General features: G+C 34.5%; 2 protein-coding genes and 1 pseudogene across 2 annotated transcripts; 2 read left to right on the forward strand and 1 right to left on the reverse strand.

Annotated features, from left to right (window-relative positions):
• The first annotated feature begins 10,508 nt into the window (after positions 1–10,508).
• On the forward strand, positions 10,509–13,862 carry LOC113302815 (threonine--tRNA ligase, chloroplastic/mitochondrial 2-like). The gene is made up of 8 exons (XM_026551774.1): positions 10,509–10,908; positions 11,030–11,176; positions 11,301–11,448; positions 11,756–12,009; positions 12,106–12,483; positions 12,610–12,918; positions 13,061–13,261; positions 13,436–13,862. The coding sequence occupies exons 1-8, from the start codon at positions 10,579–10,581 to the stop codon at positions 13,691–13,693; spliced, it is 2,025 nt and encodes a 674-aa protein (XP_026407559.1). The 5' UTR covers positions 10,509–10,578; the 3' UTR covers positions 13,694–13,862.
• LOC113302824 (tonoplast dicarboxylate transporter-like) lies at positions 13,844–16,704 on the reverse strand. The gene is made up of 6 exons (XM_026551784.1): positions 15,904–16,704; positions 15,281–15,758; positions 15,136–15,179; positions 14,938–15,033; positions 14,269–14,779; positions 13,844–14,150 (listed from the first exon to the last, which is right to left on the reverse strand). The coding sequence occupies exons 1-6, from the start codon at positions 16,354–16,356 to the stop codon at positions 14,074–14,076; spliced, it is 1,659 nt and encodes a 552-aa protein (XP_026407569.1). The 5' UTR covers positions 16,357–16,704; the 3' UTR covers positions 13,844–14,073.
• An 8,078-nt stretch (positions 16,705–24,782) lies between these two features.
• Positions 24,783–26,917, forward strand: LOC113333188 (annotated as a pseudogene).
• Positions 26,918–27,148: the final 231 nt, after the last annotated feature.

The following is a 27,148-nucleotide window of genomic DNA, read 5'->3' on the forward strand; positions in this document are numbered from 1 at the left end:
ACAAGCAGGAAATTATATGGATATTTTTCCTTGAATTTTTTGTTAGACTAATCAACATATCTGATTTCGAGGTATATGATGACAACAATAGCTAGTATCAAGTCAAGGTTGGCCTTGGATATTGATGCCCCGAAGGGAAATTTCAAAATGATGCCATATGTACACTGTAATTAAAAAAAAAACTATATATATTTTTCTCATTAAACCATTATCGTTATATTCTTCTCAAGAGCAGTAGCTATTCTATTTTATTTTCTTTTGTTTCCAATCATTAATTTTGGGGAAAAATAATAATTTAAGAAGATAAAATGCCGTTGTGTTATACATATAACAAAGTTAATTTAATATTATAACAAAGTTAATATTAATTTCCACAACACAAAAAATACACTTTGCCACACCCCTTGGAAATGATGCCTAAAGTTTCCCTTGGTGAACTGCCCATTGGTCAACATTTTATTAAATTATATTGAGCTTTGGACAAGCAGACGAGTTAGTGAAAAACAAACACATATTCCTAATACAATGATTATGTTTCTTTAAAATTAGTTTTAGATGACAAAGAGGATATGCACTTTATAATAGTTCATATCTAGATTAGACAAGTTGAGTTTTCTCTTGCTAAAGACATGTGAGACATTTCGGAAATTGTCTTATGGGGAGTGAATTAAGACATGTAAAGACTAAGGGGGAATACATATCAATAAGAAATAGTATCACTTAGTGTTTAAAAGGTACATTGCGTCTAAAAGTGATAAAAGATACCACTCAACAACTATGAGTGGAATCAAAATCATCCACGTAAACTCTAAGTGGAAGTAAATATTAAAATTGTCTATGATCGGAGAATCTTGAATAACAAGTATTGAGGATTCAAGAAATCAACAAGTACCGTGGCATTTGTGCTGAAAGTTTTAATTTATATAAGCTCTTTTGCATTTTAGAGATTTATTACTAAAATTGACCAAGAGGAGAATTGTTAGAGCGAATGCTCGGTTGGACCCACAAGCATTGGTATGTCAAGTGTGTTATCATATTTTAGATGCCAAAACTATTTCTTGTTTTATATTCTACTAAAGTCAGCTTCAGACTAGATTAGATTAGGTAGTTGAGTTTTAGGATTTACTTAAGTTACCCTCAAAGTCTTAAAATTGCAGAATACCCAAAGACATCATCGTAGAACTTCACTAAAGGTAAAGAAAATTGATTTTTTTAAGACTCTTTTCCCTTCTATCTATCTATCTATCTATCTATCTATCTATCCATCTATCGTGGCAAGGTCGAAGATTTTAGTACACAATAATAATCAATGAAGGTTCTTGTCATGGACTAGCATTTAGCTAAGTCTATCGGTACTTTTTAGTCCAAGATATCCTTTGTTAAGATTCTAAATTAAGGAATCAAGATATAAAAATCTAGTGTATATAAAAGTTTGAATTTGCAAACTCATTGTATATTGGGTTTGCAAACCTAAGTCATATAGTATCATACAGATATTATTGTCGCTCACCAGCTTCCCGAACTTAGTCTGCCGAGTTTGCCAATATAAAGCCTACATGTTTCATTTGAGACTTTTTCTATAATGAATCCGCTAACCGAACATATTTAATTCGAAAACCTAAGCTAATGAAAACTCTACTCTGAACTTTTTGAAACTTGAGTTCACGAACCTAAGTTAATATGAGATCTCCTGAGATATTTTTCTCACTTGAGTTCGCGAACCTAACTTTTGAGTTTGTGAACCTAAAGGGCAAATCGACCAAAATTTATTTTCTGTAATTTTTGCACTTTCCTTCCTTGTTTCAAAGCTAGATTTTTCGGTTGCCAATTGTGGTGTAATTCCAAGTGGTAGATATAATATTTCCTACTAATACTAAATCAAACTTGGAAGACAAGTTTTTATCTTTACTTAGTTAGTTGCAACTAGTTGCATAAATCTAACTATAACAGGTTATAAGTTATTTATGGAAGTAATTACTTTGGTAATTACTTGGAAATTAATTCTTCATGATTGTAAACTAGGAAAGACTCTCAATGCAAGTTAAGTTTTAACTAAGAAAACAAACTAGTTTTTAATACGAGGAAATAACTTACCTTAGCAGCACTATGAATGCTTGCATCATCAGAAACTCTTAGCTTCAATCCAATCAACCAAGTCTTGTTCATTCACTATTGAAAATGCAGGGGATACAAAATACACCCAACTTTTCCGTTCGGAAACATGTATAAACAAAACTTAGCGCAATTGCAAGTAGACCAACTTAATGATCCTTGAAAATATGTATAAAGTTAATATCTTAACCTTTATTCAATCAGTATGTATACAGACACAAGGTCTGTGAACCTGATCGTTAAGCAGAGTACTGGGAAGATCTCAAAAATCAATATCCAAGATCAATCTAGTCGTATCCAAATAATTCAATCGAAATTCTTCCAAGTGATTAAATTTATTATATATCTTTCAAGATACGAATTCTACAAGAAACTAGTCACGTAATCGATTACAATTAAGAGGATTTATCTACTTAGATTGAATACTTACAAACCTATGTAAATCCAATTCTAAAGATAAACAATATAATACGTAAAATAAAAAACACAAGACACCAGAAATTTTGTTAACGAGGAAACTGCAATAGCAGAAAAACCCTGGGACCTCGTCCAGATTGAACACCACACTGTATTAAGCCACTATAGACACTAGCCTAATATCATACTTCAGAATGGAATGTAGTTGAGACCGAATCCACCCTCCAAGGGATTCAGTTACATTCGCGCTCCTTACGTCTCTTGAACCTCGCAAGGTTCTACGCACTTGATTCCCTCAGCTGAAGTCCTTTACAACCTAAGATTTGCTTCAGCCGAAGTGAAGTCTTTTGATTCCGATCTGCCTCTAACATATAATCCTATTTGATTTCCGTTTGGATCAAAGATCAAGGTGTGGAAATCTATTTGCAATAACAAGCTATCAAACCTCACAAATTCGGAACGCACGACTCCCGAAGAGCAGCCTAGATTCTTAACCACCTCTCAAGAACAATCGTTGAAAGATCAATTAAGATCAGTCTTTAGATATTTATCTTGAGGAATCATAAAATCTGAGATGAAGAGAACTTTGTGAATACTATCTATCTTGTCTGAAAGAGATTATGAAAACCTCGATAACAAGAAGCAAGATCAGGATTCATGAACTATCAAGGTAAAGATAGTCAGACTTGGCACGAATCCCCAAGCGAAGTCTTTTTAGTCGTAGACCTAAAAGGTTAATAGAGGCGACTCTAGAATCAACTAGAAAATAAAGTGTCAGGGATTGATTTTCCCAGATGACAAAGATGCTCTATTTATAGTTTTCAAAGACCAGGGTTAGCTTAGAATTCAAGCTAAGGTAACTTGAGAATCAAGTAAACAAAAGAGGTCTTCAAACTACAATAAAAGACTATACACATAGGTTCTATTACTGAACCGTGTATAATGACTGTTAGGTCTGGTAGGTTGGCCAAAGAACTAAAAACTACTTGATGTTCATTTAAACACCTAAAAAATTAATCATAATTCAAACATATAAGTGTTTAAATAAATCAATGAAGTATTAGAAGTATACAAGAGAGTTCTAGCAATGCTAAACATATTAAAATAATAAGTCTTTGAGCATCTGCTAGACATTGTCAGGATAGCTGGTACAACGGTTCGCCAACCGCAAGGCTTGTTCACGAGTCAGGGTACTATGGTTCTTGAACCGAGTTCGCCAACCCTAATAGACTCCGAAACTCAGTTGACCACAGTTCGTGAAGTGGTTTTACCAACTGCTAGCCAATTAATCCAACATATAAAATCCAGTTCACCACGGTTCGCCAACCATGGTGAACTGGATTTACAAACTGAGTTCGCCAACCTACCCTGAGTAGAAATTCGGTAAGTTCATATTTCTCTCTTTTGATATTTGAAACATTCCTAAGTGATGCAATCATTTGCATGGGTAATTTTCAATTGATCCACAAATTAATTCATAAAACTAATATTTTTAAGGACCTTTGAACATCCAATCGCTAAATCATGTTTCAAGATTTTTTACAAGACAAGCTTGACTCAAAACATCTTCTTTGTTAATCTATTATAAGTCATACGCCATAGTCTGAAATAAATAGAATGATGGTATAATGAGTAAAATAGTATGGTTCAGTCTTCACATACCTGATACAGAAGTTCTCCAAAATGTCTTCGTCGATCTTTAGTATTCAAGGGCGATCTCTGATACTCAACTACAATTCAAACCTATCCGAAACTTGACTTAGTAGACCAGAAATCAAGATATAGTTTTGATAACCTAACATTGACAACAAGCTTGAGATAGCAGAATTTGTGGGTTCAACCGAGCAATGTTCTAATAACCATAAATATAGGATATCCCGTAAATCAAAGAATTATCCGTTACAAACTATGTATTAGTTGCATAAGAGGTCGTCCTCCAACCCTAGGTTCTTGAGATAAAAATAGGGTAAGATTTTAAAGACTTCATTTGAGGATCGTGAAGCACATGTAAAACTATCATCTTGATAGTTTTCATGTATCTTTAATTGATTGTTTATAAAATTCTTATTTATTCTAAATTCCTTTTCTTTAACTATAAGGTCATTGAGGAATTATTGATCAATTTTTTTTTTTTTTTATAAAACTTCAATATAAGGTAGGATACCATCTTTTGCCAGTAGAAATCTAAATTTAAAGTTTCCATATAATTCATCTAAGATTAGTTCTAAGATTAATATCTAGTGAGGTAGATTCAGTTAGGTATCTCTATAAGTTTTAGAGAGTGTAAACCTTAATCTGCATATTTGACATAGGGCATTATAAGTTTCAGGGAAATTTTTGTCACTTTGATTCTAAATCTAAAAGCAACTCTTAGGTCGGTAAATGATATTAACTAGGGGAATCAAGTACCTAGACTCACACGAGTTAGAGGCGTAGGAGCACAACTGAAGCACGTAACTTGGGTGTGTATTCTATCTCAGTTACACCCAGTCTGAAGCCTGATAGTAGGCTAGCATGTAAAGACTTGATTCGATGTATGTTCAAACCAGACAAGGTCCCAGGGTTTTTCTGCAATTGAAGTTTTCTTCGTTAATAAATTTCTGGTGTCCTGCTTTACTTTTAATTCTGTATTCTGTTAATTGTTTCATGTAATTAATTAGGAAATTACTTTGCTAATTCCTTATAACTCAATTTTCCATGCTTATAAATTTAGGAAAGACTCTCAATGTAATAAGTTAAATTTTAATAAAGGAAACAAACTAGTTTTGTATATGAAGAAAGAATTATTCTTAGCAACAATGGGATTGCTTGAATTGTACGAAACCCTTAGCTTCAATATCAAGTAACCAAGCCTTGTTCATTCATTATAAATAAAAGACATCATGCAATAAAAATTTATTATAAGATTATATGGAGAATATTCCTTAAGAATATAGATTATATCGGTGTAAAATTGATTACAACAAATATCTTAAAAATTATTTTTATTGCGATCAGAATGTTAAATATGAAGTTTCATTAACTTGGAGAAACATGTTGTAAGTAAGATAAATTTTAAAAATATATTCTTGTTGGGTGGTTACAAATAGTAAGTCTACGTTTATTTAAAAAAATCCTTGGGGTACCTAATATTCTAGGATTTAGACCAACAAAGATGAATGATATGGTAGTTAAGGCCAAATGGGTATTTGATCTTATTATTCAGGATGAGAAGCCTAGGAATGTACTAGAAGTTTTATTCGATCCTGAAGAAGTTGAGACTACATGCAATATCTACCCACCTTTGGATGAGGAAGTTACAGATCAACTTGCTTGGAAGAAGGAAAAATATAGAAAGTTTTCAATAAAATATGTTTACATGTATCTGCATAATGAAATCCCATCATGTTCTATATTGGAAGAATTCCCTTGGATTTTTTTTTGAAGAAAACTAAATCATTGACCAGATATACAAATTTTTGTTAGAAGGTAATTCACAATGGTTTAACAATTTGTCAAAACTTGGCAAGATTTAAAACAATGTGATGAATCACTATGCTTTTTGTTGAATGAAAGAAGAAAGTATAAAGCATCTCTTGTTCAATTGTTCTTATGAAAAAGAGATTTTCCAGGATTCTTTAACAGAAAATCAATTTCCATATCAATATGAAAAACCAAGTGTTGTTATTCAGTTTTGGATAAATACTATAGATCACGGTGTCAATCTTAATTTTGAATCCCGCATCTTGTGGAATTAATGGAAGCAAGTAAATGATAAGATTTTCAATAATGCTCAATTCACAACCAACTCCTGCATACACACGGACCTTAAAAACTTCAAATATTTTGATGACATAATCCTTATAATTTTGGTGGACAAATTGAGGAAATTATCGATGAAAATCAAGAGCAACACATGTTCTCGTTTGGAGCAGACCACCTCCTAACTTTATAAAGACTGATGTTAATGCGACTTTTGATAGCAAAAGATGTGCTACATGTGCTATTACTATGGATTAAATAGGTAACAATTTTGAAAGTGGATCTATCTGTTACATAGCCATTTCGTCTTTGATAACAGAGGTAAAGTCTTACAAATTTGGTATGCATTGGGCCCAAAAACTTATAATCTCAAACATTAATTTGGAAGGAAATGCATTTGTTATTCCATTAGCCATTACTAGTCAGAGAAAGAACATTTTTTAGAGCATAATAAGTATTGCGCTGTCAGTTTGTGATAATAATAGGGAATTTGCATTTTTCAATTTGTTACGGTTCCTAGATATGTAAACCCAATTGTACAAACTCGTGTCAATATGTAATCTCTTTTAATGTTTCTAAATGGTGAGCTAGAGATGACCACCTATATATATTAGATCGTCTTTCAAGTTTATAAGGAGTAAATAAATAAAAGTTTCATTCAAAATTTAAACTAAATGATTATTCTGATTATCATTAATAGTTGATTTTTTTTTTTATGATTTTCTTTTTTAAATTTTTACCTTTCAATACAATTATTATTATTAGACATATTTCCCTTTGAAAATGAATATGGCTATACATAAACAAATATTCAAGGTAAATTTTGTCTTTTCAATATAATAACAAGATTAAAATAGAGAATCAATTAATTAAAATTAAGTACGCTTACGGTTTCTCATATTAGTTCTTTATCGGAAATTATTGATTTCTTCTGGATTATCTTCTTCTTCTTAGAGGCATACATTACAGATTTGCATGATAAAAAGAAGAATAATATATATGTATATCTCTTGTTTTTATTCTAAAATATTAGCTCAAGACCGATGGTAATAATCATAAAAGATAATCATGTTTGTAACATGTACTGATTAAACAATTCAGGATGAAAAATATTATTAGTGTTCTTCAATTTTGATGTTAACGATGATAAGAAGCAAATAATATTGATGGAGTAGTGGTTGCCATTTCATCAAAGTTTAGAACCATTGGATATATACAATGGAAGGTCACAATGTGTTGTTCAACCATTTTGTCAAAACATTTGTTAAGCGATCCCCTTCGGATTAAAGCACTTTGAAAATATTTATCAACACTTTTTTGAGAAAAATATGTTACTATTTGTCACAAAGTGATTTTGTGGAAAAAAAAGAAACAATGACAAACAAAGGTAGACACAACATCTCATGGGGGTAATCTTTCTAAGCCCTAAGAAGAAGAAGAAGATCGGGGTTTCAGAGATCTTCATATCTTTAACAGAGCTTTCTTAGCCAAATCAACATGAAAGTTATGTTCTCATAGTTCGTCCATATGGGCTAGAGCTCTTCAGGCTGATAGACAAGTTTTTGATCCAGAAAAGAAAGGAAATACTACCCGGTCTTGGAGGAGTACTAAATCAGAACTCGATTTCATCCAAAAGTACGGTTGTTGGATTATGAAAAATGGTAACAAGATGTTAATTTCTAAGCACAAGTGGATTTCTGAACTTCAAGGGCCTCCTATCCCAGAAAGGGAGTCACAAATACTCAATAATACACTCATATCTAGCAACTATTCACTTCCAATTCTACTAGATGGAATATAAACACTCTTTTTTATTCCACTAAAACCATATTTATCCCCAATATCTCTATCCATCATAGTGATGAAGACTGGTTGATTGGGACTTTAGAGACTAGTGATAATTTCTCATTTAAGTCCGCATACCGGAAGATGTACGTGGAAAAACATAAAAGATAGTAAATCCAGTGTCGGGAATATCCTCCCCATAAAAGATAATCTAGCTAGTGTTATTCCCAACCTAAATGTTGCTTTTCCATTATGTGCTAAGTGCACTGAATCACCATTTCATGTAACATCATGAACGACAACTTATTCAAAGATGTCTGTTCACAAATCACAACCTTAGGTTGGCGTGCAAATAACACTCTCAACCTTGCAGACTGGATATGTAGCTGGTTTACAGTTTACATGGGAAACAAATTTATGAAGAAAACCTTATCAAGAGAGCGATTGCAGCTTAGAGCACTTGGTCGGAAGATATGAAAAAGTGTTCCAAACAATGATTCCTCTCTAAAAAAAATACTCATAAACGCAGAAAATTCATTGCAGAGCAGGGATCTAGAACTGTCACTATTTTCAAAGAATAACGAAAAGAAAAGATCGAGAGAATATCCACTGGCCACCTCCCATATGGGTGTGTCTTTACTATCAAGTCTGATGGATCTTTTTCATGATATTACAAAAACTGGAGGCATTAGTTTAATTCTCCGTAACATTGCAGGGACGTATAAGGGAGCCAAATGTATCTACCTAGCTGAAGCAGAGCGCAAGGGATTATGGGAAGTGGTAAGCTGGGACAAATATTTACGACTGGAGAAGGTGTAGTTTGAACTTGATTCAAAGCTACTGGTAGAAACAACTAATTAAGAAAATTTCAGCATCGAATGATAAACTTCATAACTTAAAGAAAAATGTTAGATTTATTTTTATAAGATTTAGTTCCTGGTAATGTAATTATGTGCCAAAAAAGATGAATAAAGCATCGAATATTCTTTCGAAACCAGCTAGGGCTGAAAAAAATGAAATTTTTTTATAGTAACTCTCCTGCTAACAACATCAATCTGCTAGCTAGAGTTGAAAAAGAAAAAGACAAATAGAGTCTGGAATAACTCTCATCCCAACAACATCAATTTGTAATTGCTGGAGAATATTTTTCATATAGTCTCCTAATTTGTTCAACCTATTTTTACAGGGGTTTACTCAATAAATACTTTTATTGATTTCCAAAGAGTTCAATGGATTTACAAAGTATTGTGTTATTGGTTCTATACTTTTAAAATCTCTTTCAAAGTTTATGTTACTCGTTGTAGATTGTCAAAAGGTCTTCTAAAGTTTGTGTTACTCGTTGTCAACTTGAAAATTCAAAGACTTTGCATACTTACCTATTTTCAAGACTTTGAGTGACTTTTGTGTATATATTTTCCTTGATAAAAGTCTTGCAAAATATGTAAGATTTTGGATGACTTCCAAAATATTTATAAAGATGTTTTTTACTCTCTTTTATTTTACTTCATGAATACACAATCTATAAAACTCCTATTATAAATTATATGATATGGTTAAACATTTTTTCAATTTTAATTATTATGTACAAATGTACAATAATAATTATTTTAATTTATTGTTACACTTTATTGTATTTTATTGAACAAAAGAAATAAGTTATATATATAAAATAATAATAACTTATTTTAATTTAGTTGAAGTTACTATAATAAATAAGCTATAATAAATTTTGTATTTATGTCTATCATGCATATTTCCATATAAAATTTGTTTTTACAACTCTTTAGGACTCTACAAATGTATGCAAGACATTAAACAACTCTGCATAACTCCGCAAAATTTTGCTCAATTCTGTATAATTCTCGCAAAGTTATTAATTTTCATGAATCTTTTTAAATCTCTACAAATCTACAAATGTATTTATTGAGTAAACCCATGTTATTTTTTTTGTTATTAAAAGAAAAATAATCACAAAAATGAGGAAGGATCCATGCACAATCTTATATGGACATTATCTTACAAGATTTGCACCAATTTTTTTTTTAGAGGCCAACCGACAATGAATCTGAAGGCCATAATCAAAGGCGTATAACACCATCATCTACCCCTTTGAAAATCAACCATTAAAAATTAACGGTCAAAATTAAAATCGGTAGAAGTTTGGTATCTCGAATCGTGCTCATTTTTTGGTAGTAATCTCGAATTTAATAAGATGAAGGTATCATCAAAATATTAGCTTCAAATTGATCGTTATTTGGATTCTAAAAAACTAAACAAAATTGATGCAAACTTGTAAGATAGTGTCCAAATAAGATTAAGATTATTGACGGATCCTACCTCAATTTTTTTTTTTGCTTTAACAGCTCTTTGGGGGCAGCAGCCTCGTGATAACAACCGTAACTTATCGGTTTTGGTTTTAAGTGTGAATACAGAACCAGAACAGAAGGATTGGTTCTGGTAAACGGTAAGAACTGTAAACCACACTTTTTTTTCAGAAGAAAAAGATAGACTTCATCGAGAGAGATGGTTGTTCTTCACAGAATGGCAACTTCAATCTCTCTATTCGCCTCGTCTATTCCATTATCAAAACCTAAATTTTTTCCCAAACCTTTTATATTTCTCCACTCTTCGCCTCTTGACACATTTATCTCTGGAACAAGAAATTCTGTGAACAAAACTAGGGTTTATAAGAATAATAGGAAATTCTGTACAATTTCTGCTGTTGCTACTGATTTGACAGAAACATCATCAAATGAATCAAAAGAAAATATCGAGATTGAAAATAACCCAGTTCAGAAAGTCGTTCTTCCTACTAACGATTCCTCTGAGAAATTATTGCGAATTCGACATACTGTAAGTTTTTCTCTCTGAATTTCTTATTTTATGCTCTTTTGGAAACGCTCCCATTCCCTTAGTTTATTAAGTGGAATTTAGTTTGATTAGAATTCATCTTATATTTTGTTTCTCATTTCAGTGTGCCCATGTAATGGCAATGGCTGTACAAAAGCTATTCCCAAAAGCAAAAGTTACAATTGGTCCATGGATAGATAATGGGTTTTATTATGATTTCGATATGGAGCCATTAACGGACCGAGATTTGAAAAGGATTAAAAAGGAGATGGTAAGTATTGAAATTTGGATGTTGTCTTTTAAAGTGTTAGTAACATATTGGTCAATGAAATGTATTCATTAGTTTATGTTTTCAGGGGATATGCAAATTTATATCTTTAAAAAATCATCTGTAGGATCGAATTATCAGCCGAAATTTACCACTAGTAAGAGAAGAAATAGACAGAGATGAAGCTCAAAAGAGAATAATGAACATTAACGAACCTTACAAAATGGAGATTTTGGAAGGCATCAAGGAAGAGCCTATTACCATTTATCATATTGGTTAGTTCCTTGCACTATTTCAGCTTTTAGTTTTGCTCAATTTGTTTTATTTTGCCAGCAATTTTCAATATGTTTTTCTGCTAAAGATGAGTCTAGATATGTCCCTTTTTGTAGTTCATTAGTGTGTTTCCTTAGATATTACATTTTCAGTTGTATCCCCGTATTCCTTTTTTCTTTGGCATATAATTCTACATATAAGTTATTAGCTGTAGCATTTGTGTATCAGTTTCGTAGAGTGTGAATCCTGGATAGTATTTGTGGTAAGGTCTAAGTGAACTTCTCTCACTCTTTTTCATGTTCAATCCAGGCAATGAATGGTGGGACCTCTGCGCTGGACCCCATGTTGATACCACTGGAAAGATAAACAAAAAAGCTATTGAACTTGAATCGGTTGCCGGGGCATATTGGAGAGGGGATGAGAAGAGGGCAATGCTGCAAAGGATTTACGGGACAGCTTGGGAAACAGAAGAACAGTTGAAGGCATACCTTCACTTTAAAGAGGAAGCAAAACGCCGAGATCATAGACGAATTGGCCAGGATCTTGATTTGTTTTCTATACAGGTAGTTTATGATTCCAATTGTCACTGCATCTATCTAAGTACTCTAAATTGCTTACGCATCTAAGATATATTAGGTGGGAACTTTCATATATTGCAGGATGATGCTGGTGGTGGGTTAGTATTTTGGCATCCGAAGGGTGCGATTGTCAGACACATCATAGAAGATCTTTGGAAAAGCTTACATATACAACGTGGATATGATTTGCTCTACACCCCACATGTGGCGAAGGCAGATCTCTGGAAAATCAGTGGTCACCTGGATTTCTACAAAGAGAGTATGTATGACCAGATGGAAGTCGAGGATGAACAGTATCAGCTTCGTCCAATGAATTGCCCATACCATATTCTTGTTTATAAGCGGACGCGCCACTCTTACAGAGAGTTTCCAATTAGAGTCGCAGAGTTGGGAACAGTATATAGATATGAGTTATCCGGAAGCTTGCATGGTCTTTTCCGTGTCAGAGGTTTCACCCAGGTCAGTTCTTATCGTTCTGATTTGCAATGTGATTATTGTCAAATATTCTTATGGAGTTTGATTGATAATTGCTGCTGATTTGATATACCAACCCTTTGCTGATGTATGCCCTACCGCATGTTTCAGGATGATGCCCACATATTCTGTTTAGAGGATCAGATTAAAGACGAAATCAGGGGTGTCCTGGATCTAACAGAAGAGATCCTGCTTAGATTTGGTTTTGATAAGTATGAAGTAAACCTTTCAACGAGACCAGAAAAATCTGTAGGAGGTGATGATGTATGGGAGAAAGCAACGGCTGCCCTCAAAGATGCCCTTGATCGTAAAGGTTGGGATTACCAAATTGACGAAGGTGGTGGTGCTTTTTATGGCCCCAAGATTGATCTCAAGATAGAGGATGCTTTAGGAAGAAATTGGCAATGTTCAACTGTGCAGGCAAGTTATTTACTTTTAGTATTTATGACTATACAGAATTTTTGTAAGAATGTTCTGCCATGTTTACTGTCGCCCAAGTGAACTTATTACTGTGTTAATATGATAGCCATATTTGGAATTTCATATACCGTGATGTTTGCAGGTAGATTTTAATTTGCCTGAGCGGTTTGACATTACTTATGTTGACTCAAACTCAGAGAAACAAAGACCAATTATGATCCATCGAGCAGTGCTTGGATCATTGGAGCGTTTTTTCGGGGTCCTGATAGAGCATTATGCAGGCGATTTTCCATTGTGGCTTTCTCCAATCCAAGCCCGTCTTCTACCAGTCACTGATACACAGGTCTGTACCCAAAACTAACCTTGCTTTCTTACTGGTATAGAGTAGTTTCCTTAAGAGTGAAAATGAACAACAGCATAAAGTCATAAACGCATAATTATGGATAACTACCATCATATTTGATCTTCATCCTTGACGAATGAGGATGACAAAACTCATACTTGGCATGATTTTCAGCTGGAGTACTGCAACGAGGTGGTCAAAAGACTAAAATCTAGCAACATCAGAGCTGAAGTTTGCCACGGGGAGCGCTTACCGAAGCTCATAAGAAATGCCGAAAAGCAAAAGATTCCATTAATGGCAGTTGTAGGGCCAAAAGAGGTTGAAACTCAAAGCCTTACTGTAAGGTCTAGGTTTGCTGGGGAACTAGGAAACATGTCCATCGATGACTTTATGACCAGAATCATGTCTTTCTCTGATGATAAGAAATTCTAGGAGAGATTTGTTGGAAACTGATTGTTTGGAAAATGGGGGCAGGGGTGAGTCTGGAAATCTTAGATGACCTTTGGTCATGTGTTATTTATATGTTGGATATATGTATATATAGATAGAATCACAGGTTATTGAAGCCAATTCAATAGATCATTTGAGAAAATTAAATTTTCATAGGTTTTAAAATTTCCTAGAAACCTTTTTCATTACATAAGACAGAAGTGATACAAATAAGAACATATACAAGGTGCTATACTGACTTATATTCTGTAACTGTGTAAAACAAGAATAAGGGAAAAGAAGCGGCAGTATGCGCCGCGGCAAATGGAATTTTTCCACTTGCAGGAAAAATAAAAAGTAAAAGCAGAATTGATCATCTCTGGCTACGCTCTTGAATGTATGGAAGAGTCCAGGATTCCAGGGGATGGTATTGGTCCATTGGTTTGGAAAACCAGAGCTCCTGCAAGCAACAAAAACAAGGTTAATCTTTGCGTACGAAAGCAGGAATATAAATTACAAAAAAGAAAAGTTTGTTCTCTTCTTTTCTGGGATGTAGAAATGGATGTCCATAAACTCACCTAGCGTAGGCATCAAGATAGTCATAGCCCCAATGCCAATGATTTTGAGAGGTATTCCGACCTTGATCATATCTTTAATGTCAATACGTCCAGTTGAAAATCCAACTATATTTGAAGGAGTACTTGTAGGCAATAAGAAAGCAAATTGAGCTCCGATGGCACCAGGAATCATAAGAGTCAATGGATGCATATCCATTGTTTCTGCAACTTGTATAAGAAGCGGAACAACTAGTGTAGTAGTGGCGTTGTTCGACGTGAATTCTGTAATGAACCCACTTATAAGACAAACAGCTGGAGCGACAGCAAGGTATGGAATGTTCTCCAGGAAATCGAGATAGGAAGATAAGATTTGTGCGAGGCCACTTCTTCGGACTCCGTCAGCAATGGCAAACCCAGCTCCTAGTAATAGAACAATGTTCCATGGTAGTTTCTTGCATTTGTTCCAATCCATCAATTTCTCTCCTTTCCCTTTCTTGCTAGGTATTATGAATAACAATGTTGCCATCATCACCTACATTAGACAATGTTACTTGATTAGGTTTCATTTCCATTAATATGTCTGATATTAATTGCAGCCACTACGTAATTGTGCAATACATATGCATCAGCAGTCATACCTTGCAGTCAGACAAGATAATGAAAAATCAAAATTAGCGTTTTCGCACTTACACTAACAGTTCCATCACCCACACGCCCTTGAAATAAATCACCCCAGCCAGGAATATCATCTGTTAAGCTTCTTGTCATCCATAGAGCTATAAGTACCTGCACTCATCACAATCAAAAGTCAATTAGACAATCAAAAGTCAATTAGACTGCTAATAGTCAAAGATCAATGTTTTTACATTAATGTCATTCACGACGTACCGAAAATACTGACAACACCATCTTTTCCGCAAAGCACATTGGACCTATTCAATCAAACCCATCAAAAATCAGAACTAAAAAAATGTGGATGAACAAAAACTTCCGGTTAATCCTTGATTATAAGTAAAAAATTTAAATTGCTTACCAAGCGCTTCAAGTTCTCTTTTCAAAAGCGTTTTATCCAAATACTCTGAAAGAGCACTCCCCGAAGCTTTTGTGCAGTAAAACAAACAAAGAATTCCCCACATAGCTATGAAAATTGAAAGTGCTAAAGGCACCCCAAAGAACGACCAAGTAGCAAAGCCAATTTGTTCAGCGTCAGGGAAATAACTCTTCCACATTCCGACCAATATTAGATTCACGCCGGTACCGGTTAGTGTACTCATACCACCTATTCCAGCTGAGTATATAACTCCCAGTACTACTGCCTTGCTGAAATTACTAACTGGGTCTGATCTGCCTGAACTGGCTGGGAATCGGTGTAAGATTCCCGTTGCCACCGGCATCATGATCACCGCCGCGGCGGTGTTGTGCATCCACATACTTACAAATGCTGTGGTTCCACATATTCCGAGAAGTAACAATGGTGGATTCAGTGGATCTCCGCAGAACATCAAGGTTATCTGTAAAAATACTCAAACATTAAGTAAAACTCCAAAATTATGTAGACAAAAAGATTCTGAAAATCATGACTTCAGATATAACTGTTATAAGTGTACAAACTGCTATTTATTGAAAAGAAAAAAGAAAAAGCTCAAGGCTACTTACGTTCAGGGCCAGTCTCTTATGAATATCATAGTGTTCGACGGCAAGGGCAAGTATAAAACTACCGAGCACTAGTGCCACGACATCATTCATGTAAGTTTTAGCGACGTCGTCAGCAGAAGCGATGCCAAATATTGGAAAAAGAAACAAAGGAGCCATGGAAGTTATGGGCATGGGTATAGCTTCCGTTAACCACCACCAAAAAATCCACACAAGAACAGCCAACATATCTCTGCTAGTTTTTGGTCCTTCAAACTGAACACATAAACAAACAATCATACATAACAAAGGTCCTAAAAGAATAAGCAAATTCTTGACTGTGAAAATTATCTTGATGTTAGAATTGTATGAATTCTCTGATGTTTGAGTGGGTTCCTGTAAAGGTAGAAGTGGAGCTTTAGGATCATTATCTGAATTTGAATAATGATTATGATCATTATTGTTGCTATTCTCCATTTCTGAGTTTCGGTTGGTAAAATCTGGTTTTGTCTGTGTCTTTCTTTCTTAGAATTTGGAGTAAAGAGCTAGAAGATGAAGAGAAATGCTAAGTTTAGAGGAATGGGGCTTCTTTTTATGGATGAAAAACAAGACAAACAAAACATCACTTTATATAGTTTTTGTTGTTTATCTTTTCACCTCCAAATTGGGTTTTGTTTGCCGTAAAATTTCTTATCTTCCGAAATTGGAAGGAAAACGGCTCATGGAAGCCATCACAAGTGTCAAAAATGCAAAGTGTATGATAAACAACCTATGTGGCTACATTCAAAACAAGTTGAAACCTCATTTTGTTAATGAAGGCACGAAATGGAAGATTTCGTCTAATTTTAGTATGAGCCAAACGACTCTAAAAGATAAAGAGGTTAATGATGATGAGTCGGATAAGATTGTATCGCCAAGCTGCTAATGGATTAATTTTAGAGTTTATTATGGACCCACTGTTCTCCTGAGGTTATCTAGTATTACAGTGATCTTGAGTTTTGGCCTGGGTCATCAAGTAGTATGAGGTCATTTGACCATTGGTAATTCGGAAGAATGATTTGGCAACACCATGTATTGATTTTCATGGCTGTTGATTATTGATTTTCTCTCTTTTGGCTTCTTTTATCTATTTTGGCCTTTTTGACATAATCGTAAACGAGAGCAGTGACACATGTGAATTTCCGGACCACAACGTATGATCCACGTAGTGTGATATGGTTGGATATGTGGCTCTGTGTTGCCAACTTGTATTGTTTGATTTTTTTTTATTTTGGTTTAATCTGATTTACTAGAATATATGAGATGAGAGTGAGACATGTTAGCGATTTTTTTGTTTTGTAAGCATTCTTGTTAGCGATGAACAAGTTACTCACAATTATTTTAATCTTTGTGTTGATTTAATTACTTGTCATCATGTCGATAGATTATTGCCCAACCCACAAATGAGAGTGTGACATATAATTATACACTATGCATGATAGAGCTAATAATTCAGTAGAAATGGGGTCCATTCCTCCCTGTTCGTTCTTTATAGTCCAATAAAATTGATGAATTATTAAGTGAGAGATTCGTTGTAGGAGCTGTATCAGTATCTTGGATTTGGACATCAGTCATATGATATCTGGTTCAAAATTAGGTAGTGAATAAAGAGAGAGCATTTCCTATCCAGTGAGTGGCGGGTGATAGATAAATAGACACCACAGAGGAGTAGGTTTCAATCAAATTCCCTAGTTTTTACTTCAAAATGATTGTAAGTTTCCGAAAGGGTGTTCAATATTCTGTTTATCCATCGTGCAATTAAAAAGCAGTGATTCAGAAGGGGGTTGGTGTCCGGGTTGTTGCTCGGATTCCAACTAGTCTCATTCAATCCTTCCTTGTTTTCGATGATGAGTTTGACGTTTAATATTTATGGTGACGTCTCTTGTGTTGATCAGAAATATTTTATAAATTAACTTGCATCTGACAAAAAGAAAAAAAAAAGAAAAAGAAAACGAGTTATAAAAAAAAATGTTTCCTTCAATACTGGAGTGCCTAATTTTTACATGATTAGGGCAGTTCCCGTAAAATGAACAGATCATAGATGTGTTTATTTTGCTCCCACTATGAGATGAACAATTTACAAATACTTAAATGATCAAATTCGTTAATGTGTTCACTGCGATCAAAGAAGAGACGCGCACGCATTTCATCTAAAAACTGCGCGGGTGAACTTGGCCAACGCGGCTCAAGTAAAGCCGCGAGTGGTTCTTCTTCATTTGTTGGCAGTTCTTCATTGACCGCCAGTGTTAGTTTTGAATTTATTATCGTATATAATAATATAACTCAATTTTATATTGTATTAAATATTTATTGTTTTTGTTTAATAATGTTAAAGAAATCATTGGTGGAACCGAACGATTAGATTTGTTTATTTTGTTATGATTTTCCGTGGTGAAAATAATGTTTGTTCATCCACGTGAGTGGACAAAATTTCAGTTTATTTATTACCATAGGAACTCCTCTTCCTAAAGTAAATGCATGTCGTATGTTACATTTCAATCTCAATCTGGATGATAGAAGGATTTGATGAAAGATGCAAAGAAAAAGAAAAGAAAAGAAAAACATCCGACACCTTGCGTTATAATTTGGTTCTTTGAAGATGAACCAAAAGTTTGGTTATCATTTGATCATCTTGTGGTGTTCGGAAGAGGTCTTTTAAGTATGTATCAATTCTAAAGAGAAAAAGCTTACACATAATTGCATGAATTGTTACGTGAGAACCCAAAAGCGGATATTTTTAGTATATTTTGTGTTTTCAACGTATCTTATCTTAACTTATTAAATAAAATGTTTAGTTTGGACCTGACAATTTAACGATCTCTTACTCCCTTGATTAAAAAGTATATTATAAGTTAAATCTAAATTGGGTCACTGTTGTATTTTTATGTCTTTGGATAAGGAAACCATCACGAAGTTACTTCATATGAATCCTCAAAATTCAGTTGATTGATGCATCTATGATAGTTCATAGTGAACCTTCCTTGTACTTCCATTTCATATTCCCTCTCTCAGGTGGTGCAAATCTATCTTCAACTATGAAATGTATATTCACTCCATGAAGTTCTTTTGCCCATTTTAGGGCTAGCTCAGCGCCATTTCTTTTTCCATTTCAGCTGCAATTTCAATAAAATGGATAACCTCTTGCTCCAATGCAATATCATGAGAAATACAAAGCAATTCACCCAATGTTAGTTCCGTTAGTATTGTTTTCTTTATGTTGATGAATACAAATGGAATTTTTTTTGTTGCAAAATCTTTCTTTGTAATCAATAATAAGTCTTTCACTGGCCAGTTTGGTGTTTCTATTAAAGTATATATCATTTAGGATGCGAATTTGGTTGTGTATAACTTTATTAAGAAAGTAAAGATGTTGTTTGATTCTAGTCACAATGCATGTTGTATCAAGAGCAATTTTCCTGAAGATTTTTTTTTAAATAGATAAATAAAAAAAACAAGCAACCTAAGTCAAGCTTCAAGCAAAAAAAAAAAATCCAACCCAATATAACGTGATACCTAAAACATCTTCCTTATTATTTACAATCATATCTATGAAATGTAGCACCTGAACCAACCAAACAAAGATCTCTATTGATATACTAATCTCTTAGCTATGTTTATGTTGTGTCTTCATATCTTTTTCCCCATCACCCTTTTATTTCTTTCGTACCACAGAGTCCATACAATGGAAATGGACAGCATCTTCCACATTTTCCTTGTCAGATTCTTCCCATTTTATGCAAGTCATTACTGAGTCCATGACAATCCCAATCTCAGGACTAAGTAATCATATATTTTTTCTGAGTATATACACTGCAGTAGTATATAATCTACTTTGTCCACCTAAATGTTGCAAACGTAACATCGAATCTATGCAATTTCACATCGTCTCTTATTTAAGTTATATATCCAATATGGGAATTACATTATGGACCACAAACCAAACAAATAATTGTACCATTATAGGAAATTAATGAATTCTTCAGAATGTGATTGATTTTCATCAGTGCATTATCCAAGCATACCCCTCTTTGGCTGTGTATGTTGTATTAGATGTGATTGAGTCATCATCAGAAGTGGAAGTTGGAGCATCTTCTAATAGTACCAGCACGTTTGTGAACTCCCCAATTTCCTCATCAGAAGGATACATTCTGAATGGTATATTCTACTTCCCTTGTTAAATAAAATACGTAACTTTTTCATTTTTGTCTGTCGCAACTTTAAATGATTTTCTATAGTCAAACAAAAGGGAACTGCTCGCAACATTTGTCTTTCCAGAACTTCACATCTTGACCTCTAGCTATTTTTGGTTGTGTCACCATCTGGATTAAGCTACTTTTATGCTGGATACTTTTTTAAAAACCTCTTCCATATGGTTGTTTGTATTAATTGGCCCAGATGTTATCATCATAATTTGTTTCAGTTTTGATTTGAATGGCTCTTACCCATGATGCTTATCTTTTATTTGCATACCTTCAAGTCCATTTTTCCAGCATTGTTTTGTTAGTGTCTCTTAGGTTTCTTATCCCCGTTTCGCCTAACTCTTTTAGTCTACGTAGGTTTTCTCATGTCACCCACCAAATCCTCTTCTTCTTCGCAGTACTATCCCATAGGAAGTCCCGCATGAATTTTATTTAGTTTCTTCTTCACAAGTAATGACATGAAGTACGCTGGTAAACTGATGAGAGCACTTTTAATGAGCTCAATTCTTCATTCGTTGGAGTGAAATCGACTTTTCCATGATGCTAACTTTTTGTTGGATTTGCACTGTACAATCATACACTGATTGATGTTTATTTGGAAGTACTTTGATAAGTGCTTAATTTACATGTTTAGAGTGTCAAATCCATACTTATTTAAGATATAATTCTATATTATATGATTATTTTCTATTTTATGTGTCATATTAGGTGAATCATCCAAAAAGGAGCTACAAATTGCTTAAATGAAAGAGTAAACCGAGTCTATCAATGAATAAGGGACCAAATACCAAATTCAACTCAGTCAAATCCAAGATTTCTTGATACCATTTTGAAGAGAACGAGAATATAAAGTGAACTCAAAAATAACGAGGTCATTCTGAATTCAGACGAAAAGTTATGGGCAAAACAGCCGAAGCGAAGAAAAACGATCTACAACACAACTACGCCGGCATAGTTACCAACCATGGAGGAAGTTACACTATTTATGACAAATGTTTTGTACGTTTAAGTCCCTAAATAGGCATGGTTCACCTGGGGATCGACCATGCCAGCACAAGTGAGTTTTGGGACATAGTTTCTGAGCTATTTTGGTCATAAATCGACACAGTTCATTGGAAGTCGACCATGCTGATATTGGCGAACATAAGGAGCATGTTTTGACTTCCAAAACAATAAAAAATGGTTTGTGAAGTATTTTAAACTCGGTAAAAGAGGATACTTGAAGGCCAAGCATTCACGGCTATAAAAGAAGATATCCAAAGGCCTAAGAAGACAATCTTTTACATCTTATACTCAAGCACTATATCTCATACAACAATTCTACATCAAAACCTAAAGGGATAAACCATATACTCTTTCTTATTCTTCTTCTTCTTCTTCTTCTTCTTCTTCTTCTTCTTTGTAATATAAGTATCTAAACCTTTTTGTGATTAAGGATGAATTCAATGTTCTAGAGTGAAGCTTTATTAGTTATAAATGTTTGTTTAAAATTTTAATCATCATCGTTTGTTGTTACCATATATAATATTTATGAGTGCTTCTTAGATTGATTTGTGGTGCATACTAGATTGATCTACTGATTGTTCTAAAATTAATAGAAGTTAGGAGATAAGTAATAGTCGAATAAATCTCTACACATGTAGAAATCGAGAGACCCTACAGAGGGATTCTGTAGAGAAATTGTGAGCGAAGACAACTTAAGAAAGTGGACCTTGATATAAGAGTTTAAATACTGGGATCAACATAAATTACACAAAGCTTAAAGCGGTCAATTGGATTACATCTTGAGTGATGTACTAAAAGGAGTTTTGAGGATAACACTGATCTAGTTGTTATTCTACGGTTGGTGATGAACGGTTCTGACGAAAGATAGATAAGTATACTAACTCAGTTAACGCTTGGTAACGACGAAGGATTCTTTGATCATCTATTTTCTTTCTTATTATTTTTTCATTTACTTTAATCGAACAACCCCCTTCTTTAGTATTTATTCTTGGATTAAACCTTGAGTGATCTACTACTTGGTGGTTCAGACGAATAGAATATGGTAGTTGAGAACTTCCTTATCTAATGATAAAATGAGTTTTGAGGATAACACTGATCTAGTTGTTATTCTATGGTTGGTGATGAACGGTTCTGATGAAAGATAGATAAGTATGCTAACTCAGTTAATGCTTGGTAACGATGAAATATTCTTTGTTCATCTCTTTTCTTTCTTATTATTTTTTCATTTACTTTAATCGAACAACCCCCTTCTTTAGTATTTAACCAGTTGTAAAAATTAATTGCAACTCCAAAATGGTTTGAATTGTCTCCATGAAACAACTTCCACACAGAGATAGATAAAGGGAATTGCATGAAGATATGAGAGAGGGTATCTTCATTACACTTATAGGAGTTGCAGATAGGATCAATGTAATGAATGATTCCAAATATTTTGGCATTTGTAGGAAGGATTTCATGGGAAAATTAATTCCCAGATGAATAAGTGGATAAAAGGGCTTGTATGAAGTTTCCAGTTTTTCTCACAATATGGGTTGTGAGGTTTATCTTTGTATCTGTCATTTATCTTGTGTTGGTATAGAAATTTAACAATAAACCCCCCTTTGTCAATCAGCTCCAGATCACCTAATCTTGTTTATGCATGTTGATGAAAGGAGTATTGAGAATTGCAATGCAGGCACCAGTATGTAATACGTGTTAGAACCAAGTCTATTAGGGATTATCGATTGGTGTGTCCATGTGAGGGGGGCTTCGCCCCGTACCCCCTGCCCAGATGCATTGCAATATTATTAAAAAACACTTGATTAGTCTAATTATGTTTAATGGATAGGAAAGTTTGATATCCTTTAGTAATCAAACTGTTTTTTTTAGCAATAAACTATACTCTATGTATAGTATAAAAAGACTTGCACATGGATAAAGTAATGAAATATTAAGTTATCTACCAAAGAGTTATATATGTGTTAGGGATGCTTAAACTATAATGGAATTTTTTGTAAAAAGCTATCGTTTCGTCGAACAAATTGCCTAGTTGCATTAAGTTGTTCGGATAAAGCTTGTTCACTGAGATTGATTATTTCGATAATCTTTATCTTAGTTTGATTTTTGACCAAAGGAGTTTATATTGAAAAAAACAAAAGATCCTTTACTCTACTTTATCTCTAACTGAAATCTTGATTAGAGATTGATAACCAAGTTAGTTACTGAAACAGATTTAGTCCTTTGTTGTTTCGGGTTACGATCCAAAGGAGTTGAGAATGAAAGTCTCAGGTGAAGCAACTCAAGATAATGCCACAATAAACCATGTCTTGGGATTTACGTGCGCAAACCAAATTGGTTGTAGGCGTCGATATTATGAAGAAACTGAGTAATGAAGGAACGTTTACTTGGTCTCAACTATATAAAGTTGAGGTAGTCAATTTGTACAACGACTTAATTTTGAAAGTAGATCCCCATGGTTGGAATAACTACCTCCATACCAAATACCGATCATTGTTTCATATGACGGACGTTACTTCTTCCACCAATGTCCAGCCACGTGTAAACTTTTTGATTAATTAATTACTTTTAGGAAATATCGGGTGTATATATTTGCGATCAACAAACTGACTTGAATTCCCTCCATAAGACTTGAAATTCCCATCACGGTGTCCAAGTATTAGAAAACTCTAGACACGTTGGATTTTAGTGAAATTCATGGTTTCCGGATGGAACATGCCCTAAACCTACTTCTTCTTTTTTCGTTGGTCAATTCAAAATAATATTTTACCAATTTTCTGCTAACAACTCCCTTATAATTTGAAGATGCGCCTGAATTTACCGTGTGCCCAAAATCCTATTTCCTGAGTATAGTAATCTTTTTTTCTGCTTTTTTCTTTGAGATAGGAGATATATTGAAAAAAAAGAGAAAGCTGTACAAACAAAGTTACAGGATATGCCCAAATGATCAGAGGATCAAAACATGCCAGAAAGAAAACACTCTTGCCTCACAACCATCATTAGAGATAGTAATCTTATTTTTATTAATCTTCATCTTCGGCAGACCCCCCTGAACAACAACTTATGGACCATACCAAATTTTACATCCATAATTCAGTGGAGCCACTAATCCACCATAACTCCATCTATTTGGGATAATGGGGACCATTAGGTTGACTATCAGGCATGCTGTCGAGGGAAATTTCGACTTTGCTTGGAGTGCCGCAAAATTGATTCTAATGCAAATGAAGCTCTAAATTTCTTAAAAGGTATACCTACACGTACTGAACGTTGAGTCTAACTGGCATTTGGGTCTAAAAAAATAAACGTACATTACCAGGGTGGGTGGGTGGGGGGGGGGGGGGGGGGGGGGGGGGGGGGGGGGGGGGGGGGGGGGGGGGGGGGGGGGTGGGGGGGGGGGGGGGGTGGGGGGGGGGGGGGGGGGGTGGTTGGTGGGGGTAAGTTTTAAGAACGGCCTAAAAACCAGAATTCTCCTAATTCCAAACACCAACAGCACTTCCAAATCAGTTGCAACATTTGGAGTTTAGGTGTAAAGAGCCGAATAACCTGATTATTTGCGCCTAATTGCAAACTAGTTCGGTGTACATGTTGCTTGCTTTTTAACCAATTATTTGGCCAATGTTTATTAGCACTGCCAAATTTCTGAATGATTGCTTCTCCTTATGCCGAAGAAATTTAAGTAAAAAGGATCGAGATTTTTTACATATCCAGGGGTGCAAAAGTACTACTGCATTAAGTTCTTGCACAGAGTAGTTGAATTCTGATCCCAAAGATAGATTCTAATCAGATGTTGACAAGGTTTCAACCCCGGTCGTGGTTACAAATATTGAACAACTTTATAACTCCGAACTCTTAACATAGTTTTGATACCAATTTGTAGAAAACAGCTGAGATATCGCAAAGGGTTTATGGTGGACTTGGTAAAAACTCAAAACCCTAGTATTTATAGGTGCAGAGAAATGAGGAGTAATACCGGCTGATTGATGAGTTTAACTAGTTCAAAGTGAAGACCCTAAAATGAAGTGGCAACTGAAAATCACATTAGGTGAGATTAAGGATCTATATATACTTCCCAATAAGTTGTCTGAAATCAGCAAACAAAATAAAAATAAAAATTAGAAACTTAACATTTGTCTTTAGTTAGGGAAAAAAAAGGAAAAGAAAAGAAAGAAAAATGGGTTTGAATCTGTATGTTGGATATTTTAGTATATTGTTCTTATTAGAAGTATTTGCTGCAGAAGCTGCAGATTTTAATGTTCTTGACCATGGTGCTGTTGGCGATGGCGTTAAAGATAGCACTCAGGTAAGAGAAATAGAATCCTCCTACATGCGAAGAAATTGTGTATATTTATGCTAATTATTATGATTAATCTTTTCTTAAATTTTGATTAAGGCCTTCATTGATACTTGGAAATTAGCTTGTGCATCAAAGGGAACGCCATCATATATCGTTCCAAAAGGTTCATTTCGAGTGGGTCAAGTGACGTTCGAAGGTCCATGCAAAGGTTTCATGAATTTCGCGATAAAGAAATATTAGGGCTGAATCTGATCCAAGTAAGTTCAATGAGAATTGGATTGTATTCGAAAAAATTAAGGGAATGCAACTCTCTGATGGTCAGGGTTCGGTAGCTTGGAAGTGCAAACATGAAGGGAAATGCAATACCTTACCGCCAGTGAGTAATCAATCATTTTGCACGATTCAGTATATTGAACGATGTTAACTGAGATCGAATAAAATTCGTCTTTCCAGTCATTGTTGATTAATTTTGTACATGCAGAATGCTCGATTCGATTTCATTGAAGACGCGCTTATTACTGACATAACGTCACTCAATAGCAAGCAATTCCACATCAATATACTGTCATGCAAAAACATTACGTTTTCATCAGTAACCATAAAAGCTCCAGGAGATAGTCCAAACACAGATGGAATTCATATAACATTACAAATTCAGTAATAGCAACTGGAGACGATTGTGTTTCGGTTGGTCCTGGAAGCCAAAATGTGTACGTTGTCGGCGGACCAGGTCATGGTATTAGTGTTGGTAGTCTTGGAAAGTATAAAAATGAAGAAGATGTTCGTGGTGTTACGGTGAGAAATTGTACCATCACCGGAGCTTCTAATGGAGTTAGAATCAAAACGTGGCCAAAATCACCAGCTAGTGAAGCTTCAGATTTCATTTTTGATGACATTGTCATGGAAAATGTTATGAACCCTATTAATATCGATCAAATTTACTGCCCGGATGGAGGTAGCAGCTGCGAGGAAATGGTGAGTATTGATTTTTCTTCTCTTGTAGACATTTTTGTTATCTGGTTCTTACTGATTTCTCTTGTGGGTAATAGGATCCGTCGAAGGTAAAGATAAGTGACGTGACGTTTAACAATATCAGAGGAACATCACAGCCGAGGAATGCTATACGTATTGTTTGCAGTAAGGGTGTTCCATGCGAGGATGTAAGAATTGGTGAAGTTAATCTCAAGTACACAGGGTCAGATGGACCAGCGAAATCAGTTGTTGAATTTGCGGATCTTATACTTTCCGGTTCACAAGTCCCGCCGGTTACAAATTCGGCACCAAATTCATCTTAACTACATGTCTCGATCTTCTATCGTCTTGATAAACTAGGTGTAGTCAGATCAATATGCTAACAACTAGTTTTTGAGAAATAGGTAATTTTGATGTTTTTTGAGTGATAGGGTGGAGCAATAAGGTTCAGTTTAGCCTGATCCAAATTGATTGTACAAGTTGTCATTGAGGCATCATTCAGTCTATAAAATAAAGTTTGTTCTGTTCACAAGTTTTGTTTTGAATTGGCAGCTCCTTGTGTATCCAAAATACAGTATAATAGATCTTTCTCGAGTGCTCAACCATGCACCCGTAATCATCCAATGGTTTACCATGCACCAACGTTTCCCAAATCGATGCCTTATTCAGTATCATCAAAAGCCTATTAGAACAAAAACGTGGTGTGTGACTTTTTGATTACCAAGCGCACTGTCTTAGCCTCCCATTATTAAAAAGAGCT

Source organism: Papaver somniferum, chromosome 1, assembly GCF_003573695.1.
Source record: "Papaver somniferum cultivar HN1 chromosome 1, ASM357369v1, whole genome shotgun sequence".
Taxonomy (NCBI): domain Eukaryota; kingdom Viridiplantae; phylum Streptophyta; class Magnoliopsida; order Ranunculales; family Papaveraceae; genus Papaver; species Papaver somniferum.

What these genes read in the sequence shown, in the direction of transcription:
- LOC113302815 (XM_026551774.1), top strand. Translation starts at nt 10,579, where the DNA reads ATGGTTGTTCTTCACAGAATGGCAACTTCAATCTCTCTATTCGCCTCG. An exon ending in TATTGCGAATTCGACATACT is followed by an intron (nt 10,909 to 11,029) that starts GTAAGTTTTTCT and finishes TTCTCATTTCAG; the next exon opens with TGTGCCCATGTAATGGCAAT. An exon ending in GTGTCAGAGGTTTCACCCAG is followed by an intron (nt 12,484 to 12,609) that starts GTCAGTTCTTAT and finishes CGCATGTTTCAG; the next exon opens with GATGATGCCCACATATTCTG.
- LOC113302824 (XM_026551784.1), bottom strand. Translation starts at nt 16,356, where the DNA reads ATGGAGAATAGCAACAATAATGATCATAATCATTATTCAAATTCAGAT. An exon ending in AAGAGAACTTGAAGCGCTTG is followed by an intron (nt 15,180 to 15,280) that starts GTAAGCAATTTA and finishes TTGATTGAATAG; the next exon opens with GTCCAATGTGCTTTGCGGAA. An exon ending in TATCTTGATGCCTACGCTAG is followed by an intron (nt 14,151 to 14,268) that starts GTGAGTTTATGG and finishes TGTTGCTTGCAG; the next exon opens with GAGCTCTGGTTTTCCAAACC.